Source organism: Gastrolobium bilobum, unplaced genomic scaffold, assembly GCF_033153095.1.
Source record: "Gastrolobium bilobum isolate Gb01-03AN ecotype WA unplaced genomic scaffold, APGP_CSIRO_Gbil_v1 utg2195, whole genome shotgun sequence".
Taxonomy (NCBI): Eukaryota; Viridiplantae; Streptophyta; class Magnoliopsida; order Fabales; family Fabaceae; genus Gastrolobium; species Gastrolobium bilobum.
This window is the reverse complement of record NW_026895782.1, coordinates 464,370-491,193: the sequence shown is the minus strand read 5'-3', so window position 1 is coordinate 491,193 and position 26,824 is coordinate 464,370. Positions and strand designations below refer to the sequence as shown.

Genomic DNA, 26,824 nt, shown 5'->3' with positions numbered 1-26,824 from the left:
ACCTCGTACCAAAAAAAAAAAAAATGCGTGTTTTCGTAATGTTATTTAATCACTATTGTTTTCGTAAGCATATTGGTTTCGTAAATTGGTTAATCCTGATTGTTTAATAAAATTGTAGTCTAATAATTGAGATCATATACTAAACCCGTGAAAAGTAGGTCCAAAAACGATGTATACCTTTCAATTCAAGGGTATTTTAGTATTTCCAAAAACCAGGATATCATTTTAATAGGAAAGCAGACGCATCCGCATTATATTATTATTATTTTAAAATTTTGTTAAAAAAATATTTGTAAGGTAATAATTAAAAGTATTTAATATTTTTATGAATTTTTTAATAAATAAATCTTATATTTTTATTTGATATTTATTATTTGTAATATTTAAATAATAACTTTAAATATTTATCAACAAAAGTGATTATTCTTTTTATTATTCACTTACAAAAATATTTGCACTTTAAAGTATGCCATGAGTCCCGTATTCTCCTAGTTTTTTTTTTGTAGACTTCTTTTATTATATATAATAATGAAACATTGACTCTTTGGACAAGCGAAGGATTAATGTGAAATGACAATCTGATTAAAAGAGTTGTTAGAATCCACCTTTGAATATATTCAAAGGAAAAATTATTAAAATTTAAAATTTTCCAAAAATACTTTGAATAATAATTGACGTGTTACAATACTTTAGTAAGTCTTATATGAAATGTAACATTTAGAAATATAAACAGTTAATTTGATTTTTTTTCATTTTTATTACTAAATACACAAGTATCGATAAATTGTAAAATTACAAATACAAATAAAAATAATTCATGTGCTCAAATTATATTAATAACAACCATTTTCTATTTTATATATATATATATATATATATATATATATATATATATATATATATAGGTTGTTGTTTCTGTAGCTACTGTATATATAACAATTAAATTTGGAGAATCATAAATCATAACCATACAAAATGAATATTTTTTTGTTGTTGTTAAATACAAAGATGGATATTTTACCTACATAATAAGAGGGCATTATTTACCTTAGTCCGCGGCTTGACATTTTTTTCCAGGTAACCTTTGAATTTTTTGGGTCTAGAAATTCACTTTTGGTTAGGAGTAATGGTGAAACGAATTCATTTTTTAAAAACTGAGTTAATTTTTTAAATTTAAGTTTAGCTCATTTTTTACTTGTGAACTGCTAGCAATCTGATAAATTTGATGTGTCAAAGTTAAATCTTATACTTAAATACATTTTTTAATTTTATATATTTTAATTTTAAATATGAGTTTAAAAATATAAAAAGCAAAAGATAAATCATATAGAAGAAATAACCACCCAATGGGTGCAGCTCAGTTGGTAATTTGGCGCTGAGTTAGTGGGGTTGGATATGTGTTCGATTCCCGTTGAATGCATTCTTGGGGAGGGGGCTGAACCTTTAGCCATCACTGTTCCCCCGCACTCCGGATTAGTCCCATAGCTGGCTCAAAGAGTCGAAGCTCGTGGGGATATCGGAGGGAGCCAACTCGTCTCAAAGAGATAATTAGGGTTGGGTAACTCCAAAAAGAAAAAAAAAAGAAATAACCAAATTGCATCAAAATAAGAATAACAAGTGTACATGGTATTCCAGCAATGATTTTCTTCATCTAATCATTATAATTTATTAAAAATTAGTAATTAATTAATAAATATAATTCAATAGATTACAATCATTATATAAAAAGATCAATTATTTAAATTGAATGTAAGACATATTATTCTTATATCAGTATAATTTTTTTTCCCCATATATATATATATACATATATATAGAGACAAGATCATTTAATATTGATGTCAAACTTTTTAATTAATAATTGTGACCTAATAAATTATAAACGTTAAATTCACGAAAATCAACATTTAAAATTTGATGCTAAAAGAACCTGCCCCATATATATTATATATATGGTAAAATTATTTCTCCTGCTGCTGGACGTTCAGCAATAAACCTTACACCATTGATTGACTACAATTCCCTGCATTTAATATTTTCACATACCTTTGTATGATTATGATTTCTCGAATTTATTTGCTAGAAGTCAAGTGGTTGGAGAAAAGTAAAGTCACACGCGCGCGCACACACATATATATATTATAAAAAATATAGATTTGATTTGTGATTTAAATTCAGAAATCAATAGAAAGAACCTGTATTACTAAATAAAAAATTAAATAAATATTATAATTTCCTTCAATCTCTAAGAAGAAATATTTTATTTTTGAAAACAATTCAAAAATTATAAGAAAAAATGACCTCGAATTATTGAATAATAAATGAGGCATGAGTCAAACGATTATCCTAACGAAGAGGATGCTGGATTAGTTATGTCACTAAAAATACTAATAGTAATATCAGTGATAATATTAGTCTTAATGATTGATGATGAGTAGGATAATAATTGAGTTACAATTTGTTTACTTATGTATTTTACTTATTGTATCATTTTTGAAATTTGAATTTATATGATATTAATGATATGATATATTTTTAAATTATTTTTTATTATATTTTTGTATCTATACAATTCACGATAAAAAATCGATCCAACGATAAATGATACTTGTGATTTAACAATTAACCAGTATATTATCAATAAAGCTATTGCTTGAGATCCACATATAAACATTACCACAAAAAAATAATAATAACAAATTAAAAGATTATATAAAAAGTGAAGCCGTTGCTTGCGATCCACATAGAAACTTGACAACAACAAAAACAAATTAAAAGAATAAAAATAAGCTGCTATGTTAATTTTTTTTGAAAAAAAAAATCCACTCATGATTCAACTGAATTATAAAATAAATCTATGTTAATTTTTTTAAAGAATTGATATAAGTTTTTTTTTGAATTTTAAAGAAATCACAATTTCGATTAAGAGTGTCTATTTTAGAATTCAGAGAAATCACGAATCAATTTTTTTTTTTTCTAAAAAATTAAATTAAGCCCTATAATTTTTATTGAGCAACCAATGGTACTTTATTCAAAATAAAAATAACATAAACTAAAATGTTTTTTTTGTAAACAACTTAAATACTTTTTTAATCCGTAATAAACTGACATAAAATAATATTAAAAAGAAAGACATGAGTTTTTAGAATTTAAATAATAAGAGATTTCGTAACCACAACAAAGAAAACCCATCATAACAATCACAACTAGTTGACAACTGACAAGTGCCAAGGGATTGCTCGCGTGAGCGTCTTCCTTGACACGACTTGTTAGGACCAAAACTAAAATACAAAAAAAATACATTTAATTTAATTTAACCGCTTAAAGGCGGAGAGGCTCCCGCACACACAGTTCTTCTCTCATCTCTCTCTCTCTCTCTCTCCAATTCCAGAGTTTTCTCTCTCTATACGAATATTCTTTTTTTCTTTAATAAAAACTTCTTGTTCTTGAAGTGTCTCTTTAAAAGCATAAGAATAAGAATAAGCATAATCAAGAAGTAGAAGTAGCAGTAGCAGTAACAGTAACAGTTGTTGGAGAGAGAGCTAGAGATGGCAGGAAACGATTGGCTGAACAGCTACCTGGAAGCGATACTGGACGTTGGGCCTGGCCTCGATGATGCCAAGTCCTCTCTTCTTCTCAGAGAAAGAGGCAGGTTCAGTCCTACCCGCTACTTCGTCGAGGAGGTTATCGGTTTCGATGAGACCGATCTCTACCGTTCTTGGGTTCGGGTACTCTCTCTCTCTCTCTCTCTCTCTCGCTCTATTCCATTCAATTCATTGAGATTCCACTGATTTTGTGCCCTGATATTGTAGGCTTCTTCGACCAGGAGTCCTCAGGAGAGGAACACCAGGTTGGAGAACATGTGCTGGCGGATTTGGAACGTTGCTCGCCAGAAGAAGCAGGTTCGATTATTATTATTCTCTTTTTCTTTTGGTTGTTGATGAGAATCGTGGTGATGATACTGAGTGTGTGTGTGTGTGTGTGTGTTGGATTTGATTAGCTTGAGAATGAGACGGCGCATAGAGTGAATAAGCGTCGACTCGAACGCGAGAGAGGGCGCAGGGAAGCTACTGCTGATATGTCTGAAGATTTGTCCGAAGGAGAGAAAGGAGATCCGGTCAGTGATGTTTCCGCACACGGCGGCGACGCCGGCAGAGCAAGATTGCCAAGAATCAGTTCTGCTGATGCTATGGAGTCTTGGGCTAACAGTCAGAAGGGAAAGAAGCTCTATATTGTACTCATAAGGTACTCTCATTCAATCATTCATTCATGTATGTAAATCAATGCCAAATTAAATCAAGCTCTTATTATGATTAATATTTTATTTACTCTATTTGTTTCTTGATTTGATTACTCTTGATTTTTAACAACTGAGTATACGTGCAGCATTCATGGCCTAATACGAGGTGAGAATATGGAGCTAGGACGTGATTCTGATACTGGTGGTCAGGTAGGTCATATTTTCAGTTATCTTGTTCCACTTTACTGCGCTGGCTGCACTGTACTGCACTTTCTTAAAATTGTTCATTTCTACCTGGTCATGTGGGAAACTAAATTCTTTCGGTTTGTCTGTCTGTCTGTTAAATAGGTTAAGTACGTCGTGGAACTCGCAAGGGCTTTAGGATCAATGCCGGGAGTTTACCGGGTTGATTTACTAACTAGACAAGTTTCGGCGCCGGATGTGGATTGGAGCTATGGGGAACCAACAGAAATGTTGAGTCCAAGAAACACTGATGGTTATGGAGATGACATGGGAGAGAGCAGTGGTTCTTACATCGTTCGAATTCCCTTTGGTCCAAGGGATAAATATATTCCGAAAGAACTTCTCTGGCCTTACATTCCTGAATTTGTTGATGGAGCACTCAAACACATTATACAGATGTCCAAAGTTCTTGGGGAGCAAATTGGCAGTGGGCATGCTGTCTGGCCGGTTGCCATCCATGGACATTATGCAGATGCAGGTGACTCTGCTGCTCTTCTATCGGGTGCTTTAAATGTTCCAATGCTTTTTACTGGCCACTCACTCGGTCGAGATAAGTTGGAACAACTTTTAAAGCAAGGTCGACTATCAAGGGATGAAATAAACACAACTTACAAGATTATGCGTAGGATAGAAGCTGAGGAATTAGCCCTTGATTGTACTGAAGTTGTCATAACAAGCACTAGACAGGAAATAGAAGAACAATGGCGCTTGTATGATGGTTTTGATCCAGTATTGGAGCGTAAACTACGAGCAAGGATCAGGCGTAATGTGAGCTGTTATGGTAGATCCATGCCTCGCATGGCGGTGAGTACTGGATTGCAATTAAACTTTCATGCAACATCTTAATGACCTTCCGTGTGGACCTAATTAGGCAATTATGATTTTGAGTTATGGATCTCAGGTGGCTAGGGTTAAAATTTCAAGTTTATATGCCTTTGCATTGAGATAGAGTAAGCTCATTTTTCTCTCTTGGTAACTGATTTGACCATTTCTGTTTAAGTTGGCACTTAAAACAAATTTTCTTGTTGTTTAATTTGTACTGGATCGGGCCATCTGTGAGCACATTCTCTGTTTTTCTTGTTTTAGATTTTTTATTTTAACTTGTGATGAGAGACAGAGTTTTATTTTCCATCTTCATTTGTGCCGGTATGGCTTATTAGTTTGTCCAGGAAAGGAACAACTTTATTTTGTGTGTATGACTACAAACCCGACAGAGGAAGTCTCTTTCATGTCAATGCATTGGGTTAGAAAGACCATAGACAGAGCTCCTAGTTTGCATAGTACTTCTTGTATACAGCATTTTTTGTGTAGTCCTGTCCCAGATGCGAGATTTTTTTTGTAAAATTTCATTGTCAGTGGTATATAATGTAAAATGACATATTAAAATCTCATGGTATATTGCAGGTGATTCCACCTGGTATGGAGTTCCATCATATTGTTCCTCAAGATGGTGATATAGAAGGTGAACCAGAAGGGAGTTTGGACCATCCCGCCCCCCAAGATCCACCTATTTGGGCCGAGGTTCAAAAAATGCTTTCTACATTTCTTTTAATGCTTTCTGGATAATTTAGACAGTTCAGTGCCTTTGTTTTATAATTTAATAGATCTGACTTGACTAGCTAGTTCTGTTTCTAAATCCAATGCAAAAATGGAATTAATGCCAATTAAACTTTGTAATTAACAGATAATGCGCTTCTTTACCAACCCTCGCAAGCCTATGATACTTGCTCTTGCTAGACCAGATCCCAAAAAGAACATCACAACTTTGGTGAAAGCATTTGGAGAATGTCGTCCGCTTCAAGAGCTTGCTAACCTTGTATGAAACTATGAATGACCAGTCTGCACTTATTTGAGTACCATTTGTTCTCGATTTTCCATATGCTTACTTGCATTGCTTGACTGATCAATTATCTGTCACTCCTTTGGGCTTTGCAGACGTTAATTATGGGTAACCGAGACGGAATTGACGAAATGTCAAGCACAAGTGCTTCTGTTCTTCTCTCAGTTCTTAAACTGATTGACAAGTATAATCTGTATGGGCAAGTAGCATATCCTAAACACCACAAACAATCTGATGTTCCTGACATATATCGTCTAGCAGCAAAGACTAAGGTAACCCTATCGATTTGATTGGAATAAATGGTGATGTGTCAATTCAAGTTTCAGGAAGAATTACGAGAAAATTGGTATAACTGGCACCTAGCCGCATACATGGATACCCCCCCCCCCCCCCCCCCTCCCCTCTTCAATTTGTATTAGACAGCGTCATGTGTGAATGCATCCTCTTCATGATATAATAGTCTAGTGTGAATGCATCCTCTTGTCTTTATTTATTTCTCGTGGTATAATAGTCTCGTGTGAATAAACTCCACTTTTGTGAGTCAATCTATGTACTTACTTCATATCTTGTTTAATTCTCTTTCCCATGCAAGCTATCTTGTCATTTTACATTTCATTTAGATCCAATATCTATGCAGGGTGTTTTTATTAATCCAGCTTTCATTGAGCCATTTGGTCTGACCTTAATTGAGGTGATCTTCTGAATCTATAATTGTTTATTATTGGTTGATTTCTTTTTGGAGGTGTAAACATTAACTTACGTATTTGTTAAACAGGCAGCTGCTCATGGTTTGCCAATGGTTGCTACTAAAAATGGAGGTCCTGTTGATATTCATCGGGTATGCTTACTGATTACTGGTTATGCATTAATTTGAAAAAGTTTCCTTGGAACTTCCTTGACTGGTTGGTTATTAAAACAGGTACTTGACAATGGTCTGCTTGTAGATCCCCATGATCAGCAGTCTATTGCAGATGCTCTTTTGAAGCTTGTTAGCAACAAGCAACTCTGGGCAAAATGTAGACAGAACGGGTTGAAGAATATTCATTTATTTTCATGGCCTGAGCATTGTAAGACTTACCTGTCTAGAATAGCCGCTTGCAAACCAAGGCATCCACAATGGCAGCGAAGTGAGGATGGAGGCGAAAGTTCAGAATCAGAATCACCCAGTGATTCCTTGAGAGATATACAGGACTTATCTCTCAACTTGAAGTTTTCATTGGATGGAGAGAAGAGTGGGGGTAGTGGAAATGATAATTCTTTGGATCCTGATGGAAATGCTACTGATAGAAGCACTGCTGATAGAAGCGCTAAATTAGAAAATGCTGTTTTGTCATGGTCAAGGGGCATCTCTAAGGACACGCGCAGGGGTGGGGCTACAGACAAGTTAGATCAACATTCAAATGCTGGTAAATTTCCGCCATTGAGGAGAAGGAAGCATCTCTTTGTCATTGCCGTGGATTTTCATAACACTTCTGAACTTTGTGAAATCATTAAACTCATCTTTGAGTCTGCTGGAAAGGAGAGGGCTGAGGGTTCTGTAGGGTTCATATTGTCTACATCATTAAACATATTTGAGATACAGGCATGTATGATGGCAAATGGTTCGAGTCCCAATGATTTTGATGCTTATATTTGCAGTAGTGGCAGTGATCTCTACTATCCATCCCACAATCCTGAAGATCGTTCATTTGTGGTTGACTTGTATTACCACTCACACATTGAATACCGTTGGGGCGGAGAAGGGTTAAGAAAGACTTTAGTACGTTGGGCAGATTCAGTCAATAGTAAGAAGGGTGAGAGTGATGAACAAATTGTGAGCCCTGCTGAAAACATTTCTACTGACTACTGTTATGCTTTCAATGTGCGAAAGCCAGAAATGGTAATTTTTCATTCTAGTTGTTAATAATTTTGTATAAATAGCATCGTTGTTAGTTTTTGAGATTCTGAGAGGAATTTTTTGTGGAGGTTTGTTTTTGTTTTTTTTCCAGATTTTCTGAGTTTTCTTGTTTTGTCTTATTTTTGCAGGCCCCTCCCATGAAGGAGGTTCGTAAAGTACTGAGGATTCAAGCTCTGCGTTGCCATCCTATATATTGTGAGAATGGGACAAGACTGAACGTAATTCCAGTACTGGCATCTCGTTCCCAAGCCCTCAGGTATTGTTGACTCTATTCCAAAAATTCCATATTGCCAAAAGTTGGTATTGTTATATGTATTGGCGTCTCCTTTTCTCCCTTTTTGGGGATGAGAGGATATAGACAGTTGCTGCATTTCTTATATTCACGGATGCGCAAATGTGCCAGGACAGAAGCAATTTATCAGCCTTGCTCTTCTGCATCTAGGAACTATTATACTTTTCTCTAGAGTGATTTCCTCTTTTTGGCTGGTGTGAGTCTTGACAGTTTTATTGCTTAATTTTGTTCTGACATCTGATGGCTTAATGTGCTTTTCCTTTAGATACCTGTGTGTTCGATGGGGTTTTGATCTGTCAAAGATGGTGGTGTTTGTTGGAGAATATGGTGACACGGATTATGAAGGACTGCTTGGTGGCATACACAAAACTGTGATATTGAAGGGACTCGGAAGCGGTGGAATTAGTCAACTCTATAATAGCAGAAGCTATCCTCTTTCAGATGTCATGCCATTAGACAGCCCCAACATCGTTGAGGCAACGGAGGAGAGTAGCAGTGCTGACATCCAGGCTTTGATAGAAAAAGTAGGATATCTCAAGGGATGAAAGCCATTTGGGTTTTGTTATGCCTTTTGTGGTCTTGTGAAACCTACTAATAATATGATAATATGACATTTGTCCACAATGTTTATAATGCTTTTTTCTTCATTCTCTTTGTCACAACCTTGCCCCATATAGTATATTTCCTCTTGTTCCACTTGTGGTGCCTCTTAGTTTTGTATTTGTTAGAAGGTAGAGCGCAGAAACATGAAGAAAAATTGAATAACAAATTCCTTCAATCACTTTCTCACGCACTGGTTTTGTACAAATGGAATCCACCTATATATCTATGAATAAACAAGACGGTTATAACAACCTGTGAGGTGGCATCACTTTACATGAAAGTAAGAAAATAAATAAAAATAAAGCAAATTTATACACAAATAGAAGTCTAATAATCCCCCAAAGATGGAGAGTAAATATTATGAACTCTTTGAAAGAAGAGTGTGAAACTGTGTAGGGTGGAGAGCTTTTGTAAGGATATCAGTCAATTGTTGAGAAGAAGAAACAGAGAAAGTTTGAAGTCTTCCTTTGGTAATATGTTCCCAAACAATATGACAATCAATCTATGTGTATTTAGTGCATATTTTTCAGTATTGTACGATACGCAATATGACTCGTACGATACGATTCAGTAGCATAACAATATGTATCGTGGGTTGTATCGGAAAGTGTGTTGTATCGGACGATACGATATCGTATGAAAATTAAATTAAAATTTGTAATTTTTAATATGAAAAAAAGGAATTAATATTTAATTTATGATTTAAATTAAAACAATTAAAAAATTATTATTAATAAGGAAAAAAATAAAGATTTGATTTGTGATTTAAATTCAAAAACCAATCTGAAAAATTTGTATTAATAAAGGAAATAATTAAATTAATATTTTAATATGTATTTTTAAATTATTTTTTATTATATTTCTGTATCTTATGATTCAGATTCACAATACAAGATACAAAAAATCGGCCAAGCGATACAGGATACGCATTGCTATTCAACAACCTTTTAGTAAGTTGGCCAGATTCAATCAATAGTAAGAAGGGTGAGAGTGATGAACAAATTGTGAGCCCTGCTGAAAACATTTCCACTGACTACTGTTATGCTTTCGATGTGCAAAGCCAGTAATGGTAATTTTTCATTCTAGTTGTTAATGATTTTGTATAAATAGCATCATTGTTAGTTTTTAAGATTCTGAAGTAATTTTTGTGCAGGTTTTTTTCTTCTTCAAGATTTTCTGAGTTTTCTTGTTTTGTCTTATTTTTGCAGGTTCCTACTGAGGATTCAAGCTCTGTATTGCCATCCTATATATTGTGAGAATGAGACAAGACTGAATGTAATCCAGTACTGGCATCTTGTTCCCCAGCCCTCAGGTATTGTTGACTCTATTCCAGAAATTTCATCATGCCAAAAGTTTGTATTGTTGTATGTATTGGCGTCTCCTTTTCTCCTTTTTTCGGTGATGGAGGGATGAGAGGATATGGACAGTTGCTCTATTCCTTTCTTATATTCACGGATGTGCAAATGTTCCAGGACAGAGCAATTTCTCAACCATGCTCTTCCGCATCTAGGAATTATCACACTTTTCTCTTGCATGATTTCCTCTTTTTGGCTGTTGTGACTCTTGACAGTTTTATTGCTTAATTTTGTACTGACATCTGATGGCTTTATGTGCTTTTCCTTTAGATACCTGTGTGCTCGATGGGGTTTTGATCCGTCAAAGATGGTGGTGTTTGTTGGAGAATACGGTGACACAGATTATGAAGGACTGCTTGGTGGCTTACACAAAACTGTGATATTGAAGGGACTCGGAAGCGGTAGAATTAGTCAACTCTATCAAGCTATCCTCTTTCAGATGTCTTGCCAATTGGAAGCTGTAGAATTAGTCAACTCTAATAGCAGAAGCTATCCTCTTTCAGATGTCATGCCATTAGACAGCCCCAAGAGTAGCAGTGCTGACATCCAGTCTTTGATGGAAAAAATAGGATATATCAAGGGATGAAAGTCATCTGTGTTTTGTTATGCCTCTTCTGGTCTTCTGTGAAACCTACTAATAATCTGATAATCTGACATTTGTCCACAATGTTCATAATGTTTTTTTCCTTCTCCCTCCTCTCTAACTTTCATAATCATTCTCTTTGTCACAACCTTGCCCCATGAAGCATATTTCCTCTTGTTCCACTTGTGGTGCCTCCTAGTTTTGTATCTGTTAGAAGATAGAAGAAAAATTGAATAACAGAATTCATTCAATCACTTTCTCACGCACAGGTCACGCACTGGTTTTGTACAAATGGATTACACCTATATATCTATGAATAAGCAAAACGATTATAATAACCTGTGAGGTGGCATCACTTTACATGAAAGTAAGAAAAGAAAAGAAAAATAATGAAGTAAATTTATACACAAATATAAGTCTAATACTCCCCCTCAAGATGGAGAGTAAATATTATGAACTCCCATCTTTGAAAGAAGAGTGTGAAACTGTGTAGGGAGGAGAGCTTTTGTAAGGATATCAACCAATTGTTGAGAAGAAGAAACAGAGAAAGTTTGAAGTCTTCTTTTGGTAATATCTTCCTGAACAAGATGATATCGATCTCTATGTGTTTAGTCTAGTATGTTGGGCAGATTCAGTCAATAGTAAGAAGGGTGAGAGTGATGAACAAATTACATTTCTATTTCTACTGACTACTGTTTCGATATGTGAAAGCTAGGAATGGTAATTTTTCATTCTAGTTTTTAATGATTTTGTATAAATAGCAATTTTGTTAGTTTTTAAGATTCTGAGGGGAATTTTTGTGCAGTTTTTTTCTTCTTCAAGATTTTAAGAGTTTTCTTGTTTTGTCTTATTTTTGCAGGCTCCTCCGGGGAAGGAGGTTAGTAAGGTACTGAGGATTCAAGCTCTACGTTGCCATCCTATATATTGTGAGAATGGGACAAGACTGAACGTAATTCCAGTACTGGCATCTCGTTCTCAAGCCCTCAGGTATTGTTGACTATATTACAAAATTCCATCGTGTCAAAAGTTGGTATTGTTGTATGTGTTGGTGTTTCCTTTTCTCCCTTTTTCGGATGGAGACATGAGAGAATATGGACAGTTGCTTCATTTCTTTCTTATATTCACGGGTGTGCAAATGTACCAGGATGCTATTTATCAGCCATGCTCTTCCGCATCTAGGAACTATCACACTTTTCTCTCGCGTGATTTCCTCTTTTTGGCTGTTGTGACTCTCGACAGTTTTATTGCTTAATTTTGCTCTGACATCTGATGGCTTTATGTGCTTTTTTCCTTTAGATACCTGTGTGTTCGATGGGGTTTTGATCTGTCAAAGATGGTGGTGTTTGTGGGAGAATATGGCGACATAGATTATGAAGGACTGCTTGGTGGCTTACACAAAACTGTGATATTGAAGGGACTCGGAAGCGGTGGAATTAGTCAACTCTATAATAGCAGAAGCTATCCTCTTTCAGATGTCATGCCATTAGAAAGTAGGATATTGAGTAGAGTAGTAGTGCTGACATCCAGGCTTTGATGGAAAAAGTAGGATATCTCAAGGGATGAAAGTCATTTGTGTTTTGTTATGACTCTTAGGGAGCGTTTGGTACGCGGAATTTTGAGAGATTCTCAGAAAATTGAATTTTTCTAAATTTTAAATTTTCAGATATTATCGTAAACTGAATGCAAAAGTCATATTTTTGAAAATCGAGATTCCCGGACAAATAAATATTTCTCCTGTACCAAACGCCCCCTTGTGGTCTTCTGTGAAACCTACTAATAATCTGATAATCTGACATTTGTCCATAATGTTCATAATGCTCTTTTCCTTTTCCCTCCTCTGTGACTTCCATAATCATTCTCTTTGTCACAACCTTGCCCCATGAAGCATATTTCCTCTTGTTCCACTTGTGGTGCCTCTTAGTTTTGTATCTGTTAGAAGGTAGAGTGCAGAAACATGAAGAAAAATTGAATAACAGAATTCCTTCAATCACTTTCTCACGCACAGGTTTCCCACACTGGTTTTGTAACATCCTGTGAGGTGGCATCACTTTACATGAAAGTAAGAAAAGGAAAAAAATAAAATAAAGAAGTAAATTTATACACAAATATAAGTCTAATAGTATCTAGATGTTACATTTTTAATACATAAGGCCGAGTCTCATTTCTATCTGCATGCCTTGTTTCTATTTTTCTATATTACCTTGGCCTTTCTCGTGGTCACAGTATCGCTGGAAGTCAAACTTACTCTTATACTCAAAATACTTTTCTTTTCCCATTTCCCTTTCAGTCATGTTAAATCTATAATAAATAAAGATTACGAGGTTGAAATCAAAAACTCAGAATACAGAAGAATCCAGTACCAAGAGTATAGAAGGTTCGGTTTAGGTCAACAATTATCATTGTGCTAGAACTTTGTGAATCATAAAGAAAGCAGATCGTTTCTACTCGAACAATGTATGATGCCTTGAGTGTCAAAATACATTTTTGATTTGTCTTGTGGCATTATTGGTTTCGAATATAAGTTGCCCATAATATTTCGTTTCATTTGTTCTCCGTTGCTCAGTTGACTTCCCTGATTTTGAAATTAAGAGTTATGTAAAAGCTATCTGTCCGTACAGTGACATTTTGCCATAAGGATGTATTGACTTGAATCCCATACACATCTACGCGTCCCGTCCAAGGTGCAATTCTTTTTAGGACATGGGCAGAGGCTTTGACTTCTAACTATTAATACAAGTGAACTCTCAACTAATTTTCCATCTCCATATTTTAGTAGAAAAATGCAAAAAACCTATTAAATTTTCCTTTGTTATTTTGTTTCAAGTTGGTCCGTCTAATAATTAAACAGGATGATGTTATTTTTCGGCTAACTATATTGGACCAGCTAATTTTGCAAATAAGTTTGTTGAGATATATAGTCTCACATTTATTGTGTGGGTAACTAATGTGACTTTTATAAAGCTTTGGACACTCCTACCCTTTGAGTTAGTTTTTGGGTGGTGTATCCCAAAGTTTTTTACATGGTATCAGACAGTTTGAGTGACCATAAAGTCACAAGTTCGATTCTCACGGCCCCCAACTTTTAAGTGGTATTAAAATAAAAAGCACAAAAAGATAAACCAAAAATTGTGCCTGTGCAATTTCACCCTTCTAGCCTAAAGTACTCTTGCATGAGGGGGCGTGTTGAGATATATAGTCTCTCATTGATTGTGTTGGGTAACTAATGTCGCCTTTATAAGGCCTTGGACACTCCCACTGATTGTGTGGGTAACTAATGTCGCCTTTATAAGGCCTTGGACATCCCACCTTTTAAGCTAGCTTTTGGGTAGTGTATCCCAAAATTTTTTACAAATCTTTTGTAAGAAAGGGCTGTTCCATTTATCTACTCTAAATTATTGTTATTGAAGAGAGAGTTGCAATTCATTTAACATCTTCACAAAACATAAACCATTTTTGCGTTTTGGCTATAACGCAGGGCAAATATAATTTATGGTTGCGTGCGTAGATTCTTGAGTTGAGGGTCTAAAACCCAGAGTAAGCCACCTGTCGCCTAATTGTCCTGTTAACTCGCTCATCACTCAATGATAAGATAGCACGTAGGTTGGTAGCAGTTGAGCCTCCACCAACTAACGTCAATCCACTTTCTATATTACATTTTACATAATTTATTATAAATTTCTCAGATAATTATACAGAATTCCTGATCCTTAATATAACTTTCTGAATTAGGATAAATAATTGTATAAGATAGGTTCATCCCTTGAGATATAATTATATTTAGTCTTTTAAACAACTTAGTGTATTTGGATCAATAATTGCAAACTCGATTTTGGATAAAGTTAACTTTGTAAAATTAATTTTAATTAAATTTAAATTTGAGTAAAATTCATTTTTGATTAGAAAAAATTATTTGCAAAGTGATTTCGACATAATAAATGTTGTTAGAATAGTGTTAATAGAAACTACTTTCAGATATATAATGAGGATATGCCTTTTTTTATATAAATAATATTAATTTTTTTCTTCTTTATAACCTCTTATAATTTTTTTATTAAATCAAAATTAAATCAATAATTATAAAATAATATCAAGTGACAACTGTTAATTTAATTTTGATGGCATGATAAAAAAAGTAATCATATAAAGTTATAAGGAAAAATAAATGGTAAAATCATTTCTATAGCCGCTTTACGTACAACAACGACATGTGTATGATTATGATTTCCCACATTTAATGTTTTCATCTGTTGTATGGTTATGATTTCCCGCATTTAATGCTTTGAAGTATATAAATGACAAGTATTTGATTGCTGCACGCAGCTGCAGAAATGTAAACTTCAAAATAAATTATAATTTTGATCAAACGATAAAAAAATAATCAGAAGAAATTATTAAAAAAAATAAATTATAAGTATCAAGTTAAATAGATATTCTTATAATACACTTATAAACAGAAATTTTCATAACGCAAAAGCAACAAAATATTGCCTTCACATTTAATTTCGCCTCAATTAATGCCAACTACATTATGCTATGCATTCAAAGCAAAACTCATGTATTAATTGGAAATTTAAGTTCACGAAGCCAAACAAAAAACAATATTAGTCCATGGAATTGTATAGAACATGTAAAGAGAATGTAAATGTCCAAAACGTTCCGTTCTTCCCTACCCGTAAAGTGAGAATATTATGTCTTTTTTTTATTCCCATTTATAGCTAATATGGTTGAGCTACGAATCTAACAAAACCGACAAATTTCTTTCCAGGACACACATTATTTTATTTCCTATTGATGGAAGAATTCATAACTATCCTTCTCTGAACTCGAATGGCATGTGTTTGGATAATGGATGTGTTCTCCATAAGCGGTAGGATTGCGAAGTTTGCTTGCATTACAATTTAATACCTAGTAATGTAGGTTTCATGTATTGGTTGATCGCGTTATATCTTAGGTACCTGGTACCACACAACTCATCAAATTGGTCTTAAAAATCTTACCACATAGCATCGTTATTTAAATTTTTATAGCTCAGTCTTTGGTATCTTTCAGTTTATGGGATATGACTAAATCATGTTCGTTCACATTGTTGAGGGAATTACCACATTGACACTGATAATGACGTCTTGGAGACTGTAATGGTTGGTGGACCAATCGTCTTTCTTCCTTTACTCCTCCTATGCTTAAAATAAAGAATATTCGGGTTTATTCTTCAACATATGTAATGAATTTTAATGGGAGAATTAAGCTAAAATGTTAAATTTGAAAGGAGCTAATAAATAATTAACGAGTTAATTAAATCATGACTTCATTTCATTAAATTAATTAGCCATTTATGATTAACTGTTTTTTCAAATTAAATAAAAATCTTAACTTTTTAATTTTTTTTTATGAAGATGAGATATTATGTCTATATTTTTTTCTATCTACTCTACCTAGTTATCTTTAAGACTGTTGGATATCTCAATAAGAGAGAGAAAAAATAAAAATTAATTGAGATTCTAATATAATAATATTGAAAATAAGTAGATAGAATAGATATAAAAAAAGATAGGCATAATAATATTGTATATTTTTTTATGATGAGAAAAACTTTTGTTAAGCGTCTGAACGAGTCCGACTACAAACATATAAAAAAAATGAGTAAATACCCTTTTTAGTTCCTAACAATATCCTCGAAATCATTTTCAGTCCCTATCAATAAAAAATGGACAAATTACTCCATGAAATAAAAAAAAAGGGGCCACGTTGATCCTTTTGTTAACTCCCCCGTAACAGCCAAATTAACGGTGCCCATGTGGCACGTTAGTGTGCTGACGTGGCTTGGAAGTTTGACAGCATGGAAGAAGAGACGATGACGTTTTGTTGCAAATGGGTTGAGAGCTTTCCAAATTAGTGGACAACGTCGTTTCTTGCGTTGAGAATGAACCCTGAAGATGAAAATCGCCCAGAATGCTCAGTCGAACCCTAAACACCAAAATCCCCCAAATTGATGAAATGAACCCTAAACAGAAATAAACCCCCAAATTCTCCGGACGTTGATGATCGAAAATCGACGACCTGTTGAGAGCTTTCCAAATTAGCGGACGACGTCGTCTCTTAGAGGAATTGAGGTGCTACATTATGAGGAGGATGGAAGCACATCAAAGGGTTTTAAGAAATATCAGGGGTAAAATAGCTCCTGCTCAACAAAAGAAACTAGATCTGTAATTATAGTTGGACATCAATGTCTTCTGTTTTAACAAATTGGACAGCACTCCTGTATGTGTACATTCTGCACATCTATTTTGTAAACTTGGAATGCATAGAAAATCAATGAAGTCATGTGCCTATTTTTCTCTGGTTAGGGACCAATAAGGGCCCCGTGCTTTTTGTCAGGGACCAAAAAGGTCCTTGTGCAATTTGTCAGGGACCAAAATGGCCCTCGTGTTTTGGCATGATTGACAAATCTAATATCCAACATGGAACTTGTGTAACAGCAATTTCTTGATTTAGACATCTATATCTGTACATTCTGGTTTGTGATACAATGCAGCAAACTGACACATTCATTCCATGCCTAAGTATGCAATATACCATACTACAACAAAAATAGCATTGAGATGGCATTGAATACACAAATATATGATGCAATCAGACATAAAGGAATACATTCAAAGCTTCTTTATTATTAATCCAGAAATGTATGATGCAGACAGATTCCAACCAACACAGAATAGGCCATATAATACATCCTTCTTCATTAATTTGGATAACAAGATTACTGAGTACTCATTACACTATTGAAGAAAAAATACATTGGGGTAACTTGTTTTGAATGTTACAACACTAACAACAAACATACACATGACGATCACACCTATACAAGAAGCACCTAAGACCCTAGCTGACCTACCAACATTCCTAATTTGTTTGTCCATCCTATCTAACTCCTCCACCATCTTCAGGTATAGATCATTCAGCTTTTTTTCCTGCTCATGAAGCTTAATTTCTTGCTCACTAATCTTCACATCTTGCTCTTTCATCATCATGTCCACATACTTCAACTTGAAATTAATTTTAGCAACATCCAACTCCACATTGTGAATTGTTGCATCTTCCAGCTCCATCCGTTCATTACAGACGTCATCTACCCATCTAAAAAAATCACAAAACAGCTTCTTCTCCTGCCAAAAAAACAAACCACGATTAGCAAGTGTTTCAACTTAATAAAGGGGCAGATTACACATGTATACCTTGAAATTAGGACACCCAAGGAAAGCCCTGTTTAGGTTTCTCTCAGTTTTGGAGGTATAGACAATACTTTGTCTCCCACATTTGCACTTACGACCGGCGGTCCTTGTCAGTGTTCTTCCCCCTATTGAAGTACTCCCAGTTGATCTCCCCAAATTAGAGTTTATGAAGCGGCTCACAATTACTTCCACATTTTCATTTATCTCTCCGTAATATATTATTCATGTTATGAGGTGTAAAATTATCAAGCAAATGATTTGTCCATTGTGTTTTATAATTTCACAAGTCAATGCAATCACATATTCAGAGCAATTAGCCCATAAAGACAGGACAGAAACAATTTTTCACATGCATTGTCTAAAGAACTTGAATGTATTCATTATACAAGCGTGGGAGCCTGACTAGATAAATCAATCATCTTTATCCGAACTAGATTCTGAATCTTCCTTAGCTTGCAGCTCAATATGTCTCATCCTATTTGTATTGGCTTCAAACGGAGGTAGTCCATCATCATCACTGGCATCCGTCTCATTCCCTTTTTCGGAGGTAGTTCTTTCATTTGAATCATCTACCATCCCATATTTAAAAATTTCAGGCCTATATGGCAGGCATATAAAATCCAAGTTCAATGTAGAAAGCAGTATATGATTATTCAACAAGGGAGCACAATGCAAGTAAATCAGAGCTGTAAACAAGTGCACACCATTTTGAAGATTTCTGTAGTGCTCGGACTTGTTCATAGAAAAGAACTTGAGAAACAAGACATGCAACCTTGCTACCTGATTCAAGAGCCTTCTCATTTCCACTTTAATCAACTACAACAAAGCTCCCTACACATTGAGCAAGCATATGGGGTTGGTTGATCAACGATGTGAAGCCAGACCAAGAAAGTAATAGTTTTGAAAACTCAATAGACATTTCAATTTTTAGATCATGTTTCAACCTCAAATTTTTTGGTTGATGGCTTGAACGTAGATGAATAGATGGTTCTCTAGCCAATTCCCCAGATAATGCAAATAGCCCACAATCAATGTTTCAAGCAGTATAGAGTCTACAGACTATAAATATGTTCAAGTTTGATAAAACAGATTGATTGACAAAATGGGTTAGTGGAGTGATACGGACTAACTCATTATTAGCATAAAAGAATTTTCCCAATTCTTGAATAATGAAACACATCTAGCTAGTTACAGTTGACAAGAGAGCCCCTATCCATTCTATGATTGAGATTGATCATACTTTCAATCATGTCTGGAGCCTAGTGATAACACAAAATCATTGGTTCAACGAGAAAGACATAACACTATCAATAAAACAATTAATAAAAGAAAATAAATAACATATTGAGTAACAAGTTAAAACAATAAGTATTGCATTGCTTCTTAAATAGGACAAACCTTGTTTTATCCACATGCTTTTCTGAAATTTAGCAGGAAATAGAGCTAGTGATTTCTCACCACGTGCATCCATGACCTTGAGACAAATCAAGATGGAAATATAAATAAGAACTATATCTATATATATCTGTGATCGCATAAACTCTAATTTGGAAAACATCACTGTCGTCGATTTTCGGTCATCAACGTCCGGAGAATTTGGGGGCTTATTTCTGTCTACGGTTCATTTCATTAATTTGGGGGATTTTGGTGTTTAGGGTTCGATTGAGCATTTTGGGCGATTTTCATCTTCAGGGTTCATTCTCAACTCAAGAAACGACGTCGTCCGCTAATTTGAAAAGCTCTCAACCCATTTGCAACAAAACGTCGTCGTCTCTTCTTCCATGCTGTCAAACATCCAAGCCGCGTCAGCACACTAACGTGCTACATGGACACCGTTAGTTTGGCCGTTACGGGGGAGTTAACAGAAGGATCAACGTGGCCCTTTTTTTGTTATTTCAAGTACCAATTTGTTTCTTTTTTATTGCTAGGGACTGAAAAGGACTACATGGATATTGCCAGGGGCTAAAAAGGGTATTTACTCTGAAAAATTGATAAAAAATTGAAATATATCAATTTTAATCAGATCATAAAAATTGTGTAAATATAGGATCATTTGTGCGAATAAAATTACTCTTTTATGTACCAAAAAAATAAAATAAAAAATTACTCTTTTATTTTATAATAATCTGCGATAGGAGTGGACCTCGGTCCTATTACCTAAACAAACAAAACCTTCTTTCTAAAATAATAATAATAATAATAAAACAAAATAAAATTAAAAAATGCCATAGGACAAATATCAACATAAGGAGAGTTGATAAACTTGACCAACCACTGTAGATGCCCTAGCTTCGCAACCATGTATACTATTGTTATATAGCATAAGATATTTTGGTATATCATTAGTCCAATATCAATTGGACTGGATCACACACGATTGAGTCGAATGATGTTGGTGAACGAAAGGGGAAAAATAGTGTTTAGGGAGATGATAAGGAGGTGAGAATCAAGAAGCTAGTGGTTCATAGTGATTTGATGTTTTTACTACCTTCAATGACGAAAGAGAGATCATCTTGCTAAGGTAGAATGCTGTGGTATTTATAGTAGAATGGTGCCTCCGTTTATGCCGTTTTTATGTGGCAGTGTCCAACCTCATTGGTGGAAAGTGGCAGCCTAGTAGCTGCTTGCTAGGATATATCGCATGTAATGATGCTTTTAGGTTACGTCTTTGAGTATGTTTAAGGCAAGTGGGTGTTGGTATGTAGTTATTGGATCTCGCAGAGATCCATTTGCTTTGAGGATCTGATCTTGTTGTGTTCCACGTTGTCTAGTTCTACTGGCTTATAAGGTATTTTTGCGAGATATTACTTCTGGGTTAAATAATGATTTTGGGTTTTTCCTGATATGGGCTTCTATCTCGCGTATGAGAGATCAGATTAATATATTATTTGGATTTCAAATGCTTTAAATTTAAGTAAAATTTTAAGAGAATAAATTAAAAGGATAAATATTTGAAATTATAATATATATATATATATATATAATTAATTCAGATGAATTTCTAAAGTTATAGATAAAAAAAATTAAAATTACAAAAAGTATGTGTAATTAATTAAAAAATTAGTATATAAAATTCAATAAGAAAAAGAATTAAGAATGAGTCGCATCTTTATCACATTAAGATTATATATTCTAATTTAATATATAAGAGTGGAATAGTTAAGATTTGGAGGAAACAATTTAATAAATTTTAATAAAAAAATTTAAAAGTATAAATAATTTAGGTTTAGATAGAATAATAAAGTTTGATTAAAAGTTAAAAATAATTATTTTGAGAATAGAAACGGATAAAATCTTTTTTAATGTAAAATCAATTTGAAAATAATCAATACTTTAGCTTTATTTTAAAAGACGTTAGAAAAAAAAGATGCTAGACAACACTCAAATCACGTGTCTTAAAGAAGAAGAGAATACATTAATGACTGAGAACTTAATTTATTATATAAGAGTAAATTGCTTACAAAAAATAATACTTTTCACAAATAAAATATTTCTTTCTTACTATAATAACAAGTAAGTTGAATACTATAAATTTCTACATTAACAACATATTGATGAATTGAAGTTCACGAAACATTAATGAGTAACTTTCATATATTTGTTTAAAACCTTACAATTGCAAGAATCAAAGGCACGCATATAACTAACTTGATATAGTAAAAATAATGCAAGAACTGTCTTGTCTTAAGGTTTTGTTAAATTATATTTATGATTTATGAACATTAATTAAATTATAAAAAACGATAGCTGTAGCCTACACTCCACGAAAAAAGTAGGTGAATTTATAAGTGACCAAATTTTAGATATTGACCTGTCAAAAATGAAATAAATAAGGCAATGCTTTTAAACTCCAGCTATTAACAAACACCAAAGAATAGTGCCAAACCTTACGGGGAGAGTCCTTAAATGCTGCAGTTGGTGCAGTTGTGTAGCCTCCATTACTGCATCAACAAGTAGCCACCACCACCACACACAAAAAGACCAAGACCAAAAGAGAGAGAGAGAAAGAGAAATATATTACATACATCACATTACAAGGCTTTGAAAACCATATCTGGTGGTGGCAAAAGGGCGATGAACTATAGTGAGACAAAATCTGTTGTGAAGCGGAAAGGCAAAGAAACATTGTCTTTTACACAGTCCAAGAATAACAACATGTCATCACAGCATGACAGGAACAGAGCCAAACGCTACCCTCTTCTGTCGTTTTGGGAGCTTCCGGATTACATGAAGGACAATGAATATATTCTACGTTATTACAGAGCCAATTGGCCTCTCAAACAAGCTCTCTTCAGCCTCTTTCGTTGGCATAATGAAACTTTAAATGTTTGGACGTAAGCTAATCAAGTTTTTCCTTTTTCTTATACCCTTTTTTGATGAAGCTCCTTGATTCTTGTTTTTTTTTTTTTTTTTTTTTTTTTTTTGACATGACTAACGTTATTTATTTGTTTTATCTGTTATTCTCTTTTCAGGCATTTAATTGGGTTTTTTCTGTTTCTGGGATTGACCCTGGCGAATTTGATGAAGCCTCATGTGGTGGATCTCTTAGGCCTATTTACCAGGTTTTTTCATAGCCTTTTTTTCCCCCTAAAATTCTATTCTGTGTGAGAATGGATCCTTTCATGTTTCGTTGTAAGCTGTCCATAAATAAATCAAGAGATGTTGAGATTGTCTCACATGTTGAGTTTATGTTGACATGAGACATGAAAGGATCAATTCCTGTATTGGTGTGTGTTTGTGTTGATGATGACAAACCTATAAGATAAGGTGTCAATTCCTGTATTAAGACATGATTTTCTATATTATATCTGTCTTCCCCTAATAGTTTAAGCTTTTGGTTTAATTTGAACTTTTATCTGCATACTGTCAGATGCTGAGAGAACCAAAATATGTTCCTCATGTCACACAAAGTATATGTTAGCATGTTGCCAGCAGTTGGTGCCGTGTAGAAATTTAGAATAAACAGACACATACTGAATCTGCTTGCGTAATCAATTGAAACGTATAATTAGTAGAAAATCTAAAAATTAAGAAATTTTTTGTAACAAGCTCATATCAGCCATTGTTTCACACTCAAAGCAGGCAAAATATGGAAATGGTTTATTGAATACCAGTTTGATTCACAAATAATTAACAGATAGAACTCGAGGGATTAATTTAAACTGAAGCTTAGTAAATCATCCAGTTGAAGTACCAAAGTTTCTATTCAATTTTTGGTAGACAGGTAATAAACTTGAACAAGGATACTCAGCATATTGCTTTGTCAAACATCAATTCCATGAATTAGCATCAGCTTCTACCTTTTTTTGTCGTTATATATTAGCCAGTGTGGATGATGATTTATATTAGGTGAACTACGTACCTAGCTAATCGCATAGTAGCTTTTACAAGAATTGTCAACTAAATTTGCTTATCATCTTTGTAGGTCTTTTTCTTCAAGTGTTGAAAAAAATGTTTCTCATAACATCAAAGATCTGTTGCTGGTAAGTGGCCTCATGATAACATTACAAACAGATAATTAGTATTTTTAAGACTTAACATTGTAAGAACTTGCAGGGAACAGCGTTACTCTTTGATTTAAAACATCAAGTACCTTTGAAAATGGAACTTGAATCTACGGAGCTGGTTACAGCAAGGTGGCCATTCTTTGTTTTCTTAGGTGGCTCTATGTTCTGTCTCTTGTCTAGCAGCATTTGTCACCTCTTTTCTTGTCACTCCTACAACTTAAACCTGTTTCTGTTGCGAATAGACTATGTTGGGATAGCTGTCATGATCATAACCTCATTTTTCCCTCAGATTTACTACATTTTCCTATGTCAACCACATTGGCAACTCCTCTACCTTGTTGGGATCACAGTCATGGGACTATTCACAATTGCAACATTGCTTTCCCCAACACTTTCAACTGGCAAATACCGTGCATTTCGTGCCATGTTGTTCTGTTCAATGGGACTTTTTGGTATTGTGCCAGCAATCCATGCATGCATTGTGAATTGGGGTAATCCACGGCGCAATGTGACCTTAGCATTTGAATGTACAATGGCCTTATCTTACTTGACAGGGACATTATTCTATGTGACACGCATACCAGAAAGGTGGAAGCCTGGTTGGTTTGACTTGGCAGGACATAGTCATCAGATATTTCATGTTCTGGTTGTGATTGGTGCATTAGCACATTATGCAGCTACTCTTAAAATGCTAGATTGGCGTGACTCTTTTGGGTGTGACACGGTTCAATGATATGTTATATGTATCTTTCACACAACATAAAAACATTGGATTTCGTTATGGAAATATTTGTATTGCATTGGCGCAAGCTTTACCCCATTCTTGGATTTCATTGTCTTAGAACTGAACTCATTCATCTAAATATTAATTAATATCTGTCTTCTTTATTTGTGAATTTGTCATTCAATATATGATTGTACCTAGAATTTATTTAATAAAGGGATTTCCTCTTTCTCCCTTGTTTAATCGTTTTCTATATTGCGTTGTTGTCTTAGGTACAACGACGTTAAAAATGTCAATGACAACTAAGACGGCACTATTATTCATAGGCCTAGCACGACCATTATTTATTTTTCTTACACGCTAAATTTAAGTTGATAAAAAAAAATGCGTATATGAATAATTGAACAAACAAACATGTTTAATTATATTTTTAGACCTTGAACCATAAATAGAATTTTTAAGTCGGTTTCTAAAAAAGTCAGCTCTTAAGTTTTTTTATTTATATATTTTTTTGAAATGGAACCTTATGGAAGTTATGAGCTTATAGCCACACCTCAACAAATGTCCACAAGTTATTAGATCTCTTGAAATTCAGATGTTGATTGTCCATTCCTAATTCTTGAATATAATATTATAATAATTTCACATGTAATTTTTAAATGTATAATCATATATCCGGGGCAGTTGTACTAAAATCACTGAAACAATGTCGTTTTAATGAACATTAGACAAAGTTATCTAAGTAACATTAGATACTTTTTTTCCAAAAATATATTATACTTTTTAGTGAATTAATTCTCCCAAAAAGATGGAGTTGTTAGATGGGGTCACATAATGATTTTATTATAGAGTAAATACTATTTTTAGTCTCTAACAAAAAACACGGTTCCCACTTTAGTCCCTTACAAAAATAAATGAGTCAGTTAGTCCCTAACAAATTCGAAGTGGACCTATTTAGTTGAAATCGTGGTCCCTCACAAATTCAAAAAAGACCCGTATTAGTCCCTCAAAAGGACTAAAATGGGTCCACCTTGAATTTGTTAGGGACTAACTGACTAATTTATTTTGTAAGGGACTACAGTGGAAATCATGTTTTTTGTCAGGGATCAAAAAAGGTATTTACACTTTATTATATTTCTATTATTTTTATATTGAATTTAATATTATGCTTTTGCTGAAAAAAAAAACTGTTACAATTACATAAAAATAAGTGAATCTCGTTATATTTTATTAATTTTTTTCTCATTATAATGGAATTCACTCACATATGGTAGAAAACTTTTCTGCAGCAAAAGAGGCATACTTTTCCCATTTATATTATGGAAAATCATAGTCTTTTGTAACAGGAAAATCAATCTTTTATGCAATAGATACATTTTTTTTGAAGTGGGTCCCACTATTTAATAAATAAAAAGAAAAAACTATTAACACAGTTTACCATGGATGTGAAGGAAAATTTGGTATCTTCTACCGCTGAAGAAAATATAACCCCTTATATTATATATGAATTCAAATCACAAGGACTCGTGCATTAATTACTTGATGATTCAGGGTTCAAAAGTTTCATATGCCAATCCTGGACTCTTCTCAAGTACTTCATCAGATTACTGTGCAATGCCAGCACCTCAGAAGGATCCAAGCCCAATAGGAAGGATCCAACCTTTTCATTTTTCATTAAGATGCTAATAAATGAAAATAAATAATAGGTTAATCTTATGCTTTACAATCATTTTTAATCTATTTCTCACAATTTTTTTTCTTTGCAAGGAGCTCTGGAAAATGATGGACACGTCTCTATTCGGCTTGAATCATTTTTCACATGTGCTGTTGAGTCATTCTTCACCCGTCTCTATTGGGCTTGAATCCTTTTTCACATGTACTTGTTGAATCATATGACACCCAGAAAACCCATTGATCCAGTTTCCAGCATTGTTGTTAAGGCACCCCTACAGCCAGCTTTTTGAGCTAACTATGTGGAGATTAGAAGCTAAATTCATGCGTCAAAATACAATATTAAAAATATCTAGATTATATTTCTCTTTGTTTTCTACAATTCTACCTGACCAATTTTTTTTTCTCTCTCTTTCACATTGTAGGTTTGAGCATTCAGTAGTTTATTTTCCATCCTAAGATAACCATTTGCACCTGTTCTCATCCTTTTAGAGTATACAAAATGGACAAATACATTGATTAAATAAAAAAAAAATCAAGATATAAAACACCAAACGTACCAGATGTAACACTCTCCGCAACACATTAATAATATTTATTTGTTTTATACTTCTATTATTAAATCAACTTAGCTCTGTTA

General features: G+C 33.9%; 3 protein-coding genes and 2 pseudogenes across 3 annotated transcripts; 4 read left to right on the top strand and 1 right to left on the bottom strand.

The window, feature by feature from the left end:
• Positions 1–3,322: 3,322 nt before the first annotated feature.
• LOC133295963 (probable sucrose-phosphate synthase) lies at positions 3,323–9,258 on the top strand. The gene is made up of 13 exons (XM_061494903.1): positions 3,323–3,728; positions 3,813–3,902; positions 4,001–4,245; positions 4,387–4,450; positions 4,589–5,287; positions 5,888–6,004; positions 6,168–6,299; positions 6,419–6,595; positions 6,961–7,014; positions 7,099–7,161; positions 7,243–8,202; positions 8,349–8,476; positions 8,778–9,258. Exons 1-13 carry the CDS (start codon positions 3,549–3,551, stop codon positions 9,055–9,057), a joined length of 3,189 nt encoding a protein of 1,062 aa, XP_061350887.1. The 5' UTR covers positions 3,323–3,548; the 3' UTR covers positions 9,058–9,258.
• A 61-nt stretch (positions 9,259–9,319) lies between these two features.
• LOC133295833 (probable sucrose-phosphate synthase) lies at positions 9,320–11,905 on the top strand (annotated as a pseudogene).
• LOC133295832 (probable sucrose-phosphate synthase) lies at positions 11,490–12,880 on the top strand. Its single transcript, XM_061494692.1, has 3 exons — positions 11,490–11,496; positions 11,884–12,040; positions 12,350–12,880. Exons 1-3 carry the CDS (start codon positions 11,490–11,492, stop codon positions 12,585–12,587), a joined length of 402 nt encoding a protein of 133 aa, XP_061350676.1. The 3' UTR covers positions 12,588–12,880.
• Positions 12,881–18,693: 5,813 nt separating this feature from the next.
• LOC133295978 (uncharacterized) lies at positions 18,694–19,753 on the bottom strand (annotated as a pseudogene).
• A 2,412-nt stretch (positions 19,754–22,165) lies between these two features.
• LOC133295901 (heptahelical transmembrane protein 1) lies at positions 22,166–24,700 on the top strand. The gene is made up of 4 exons (XM_061494806.1): positions 22,166–22,616; positions 22,755–22,844; positions 23,708–23,765; positions 23,839–24,700. Exons 1-4 carry the CDS (start codon positions 22,357–22,359, stop codon positions 24,520–24,522), a joined length of 1,092 nt encoding a protein of 363 aa, XP_061350790.1. The 5' UTR covers positions 22,166–22,356; the 3' UTR covers positions 24,523–24,700.
• The last annotated feature ends 2,124 nt before the right edge of the window (positions 24,701–26,824 follow it).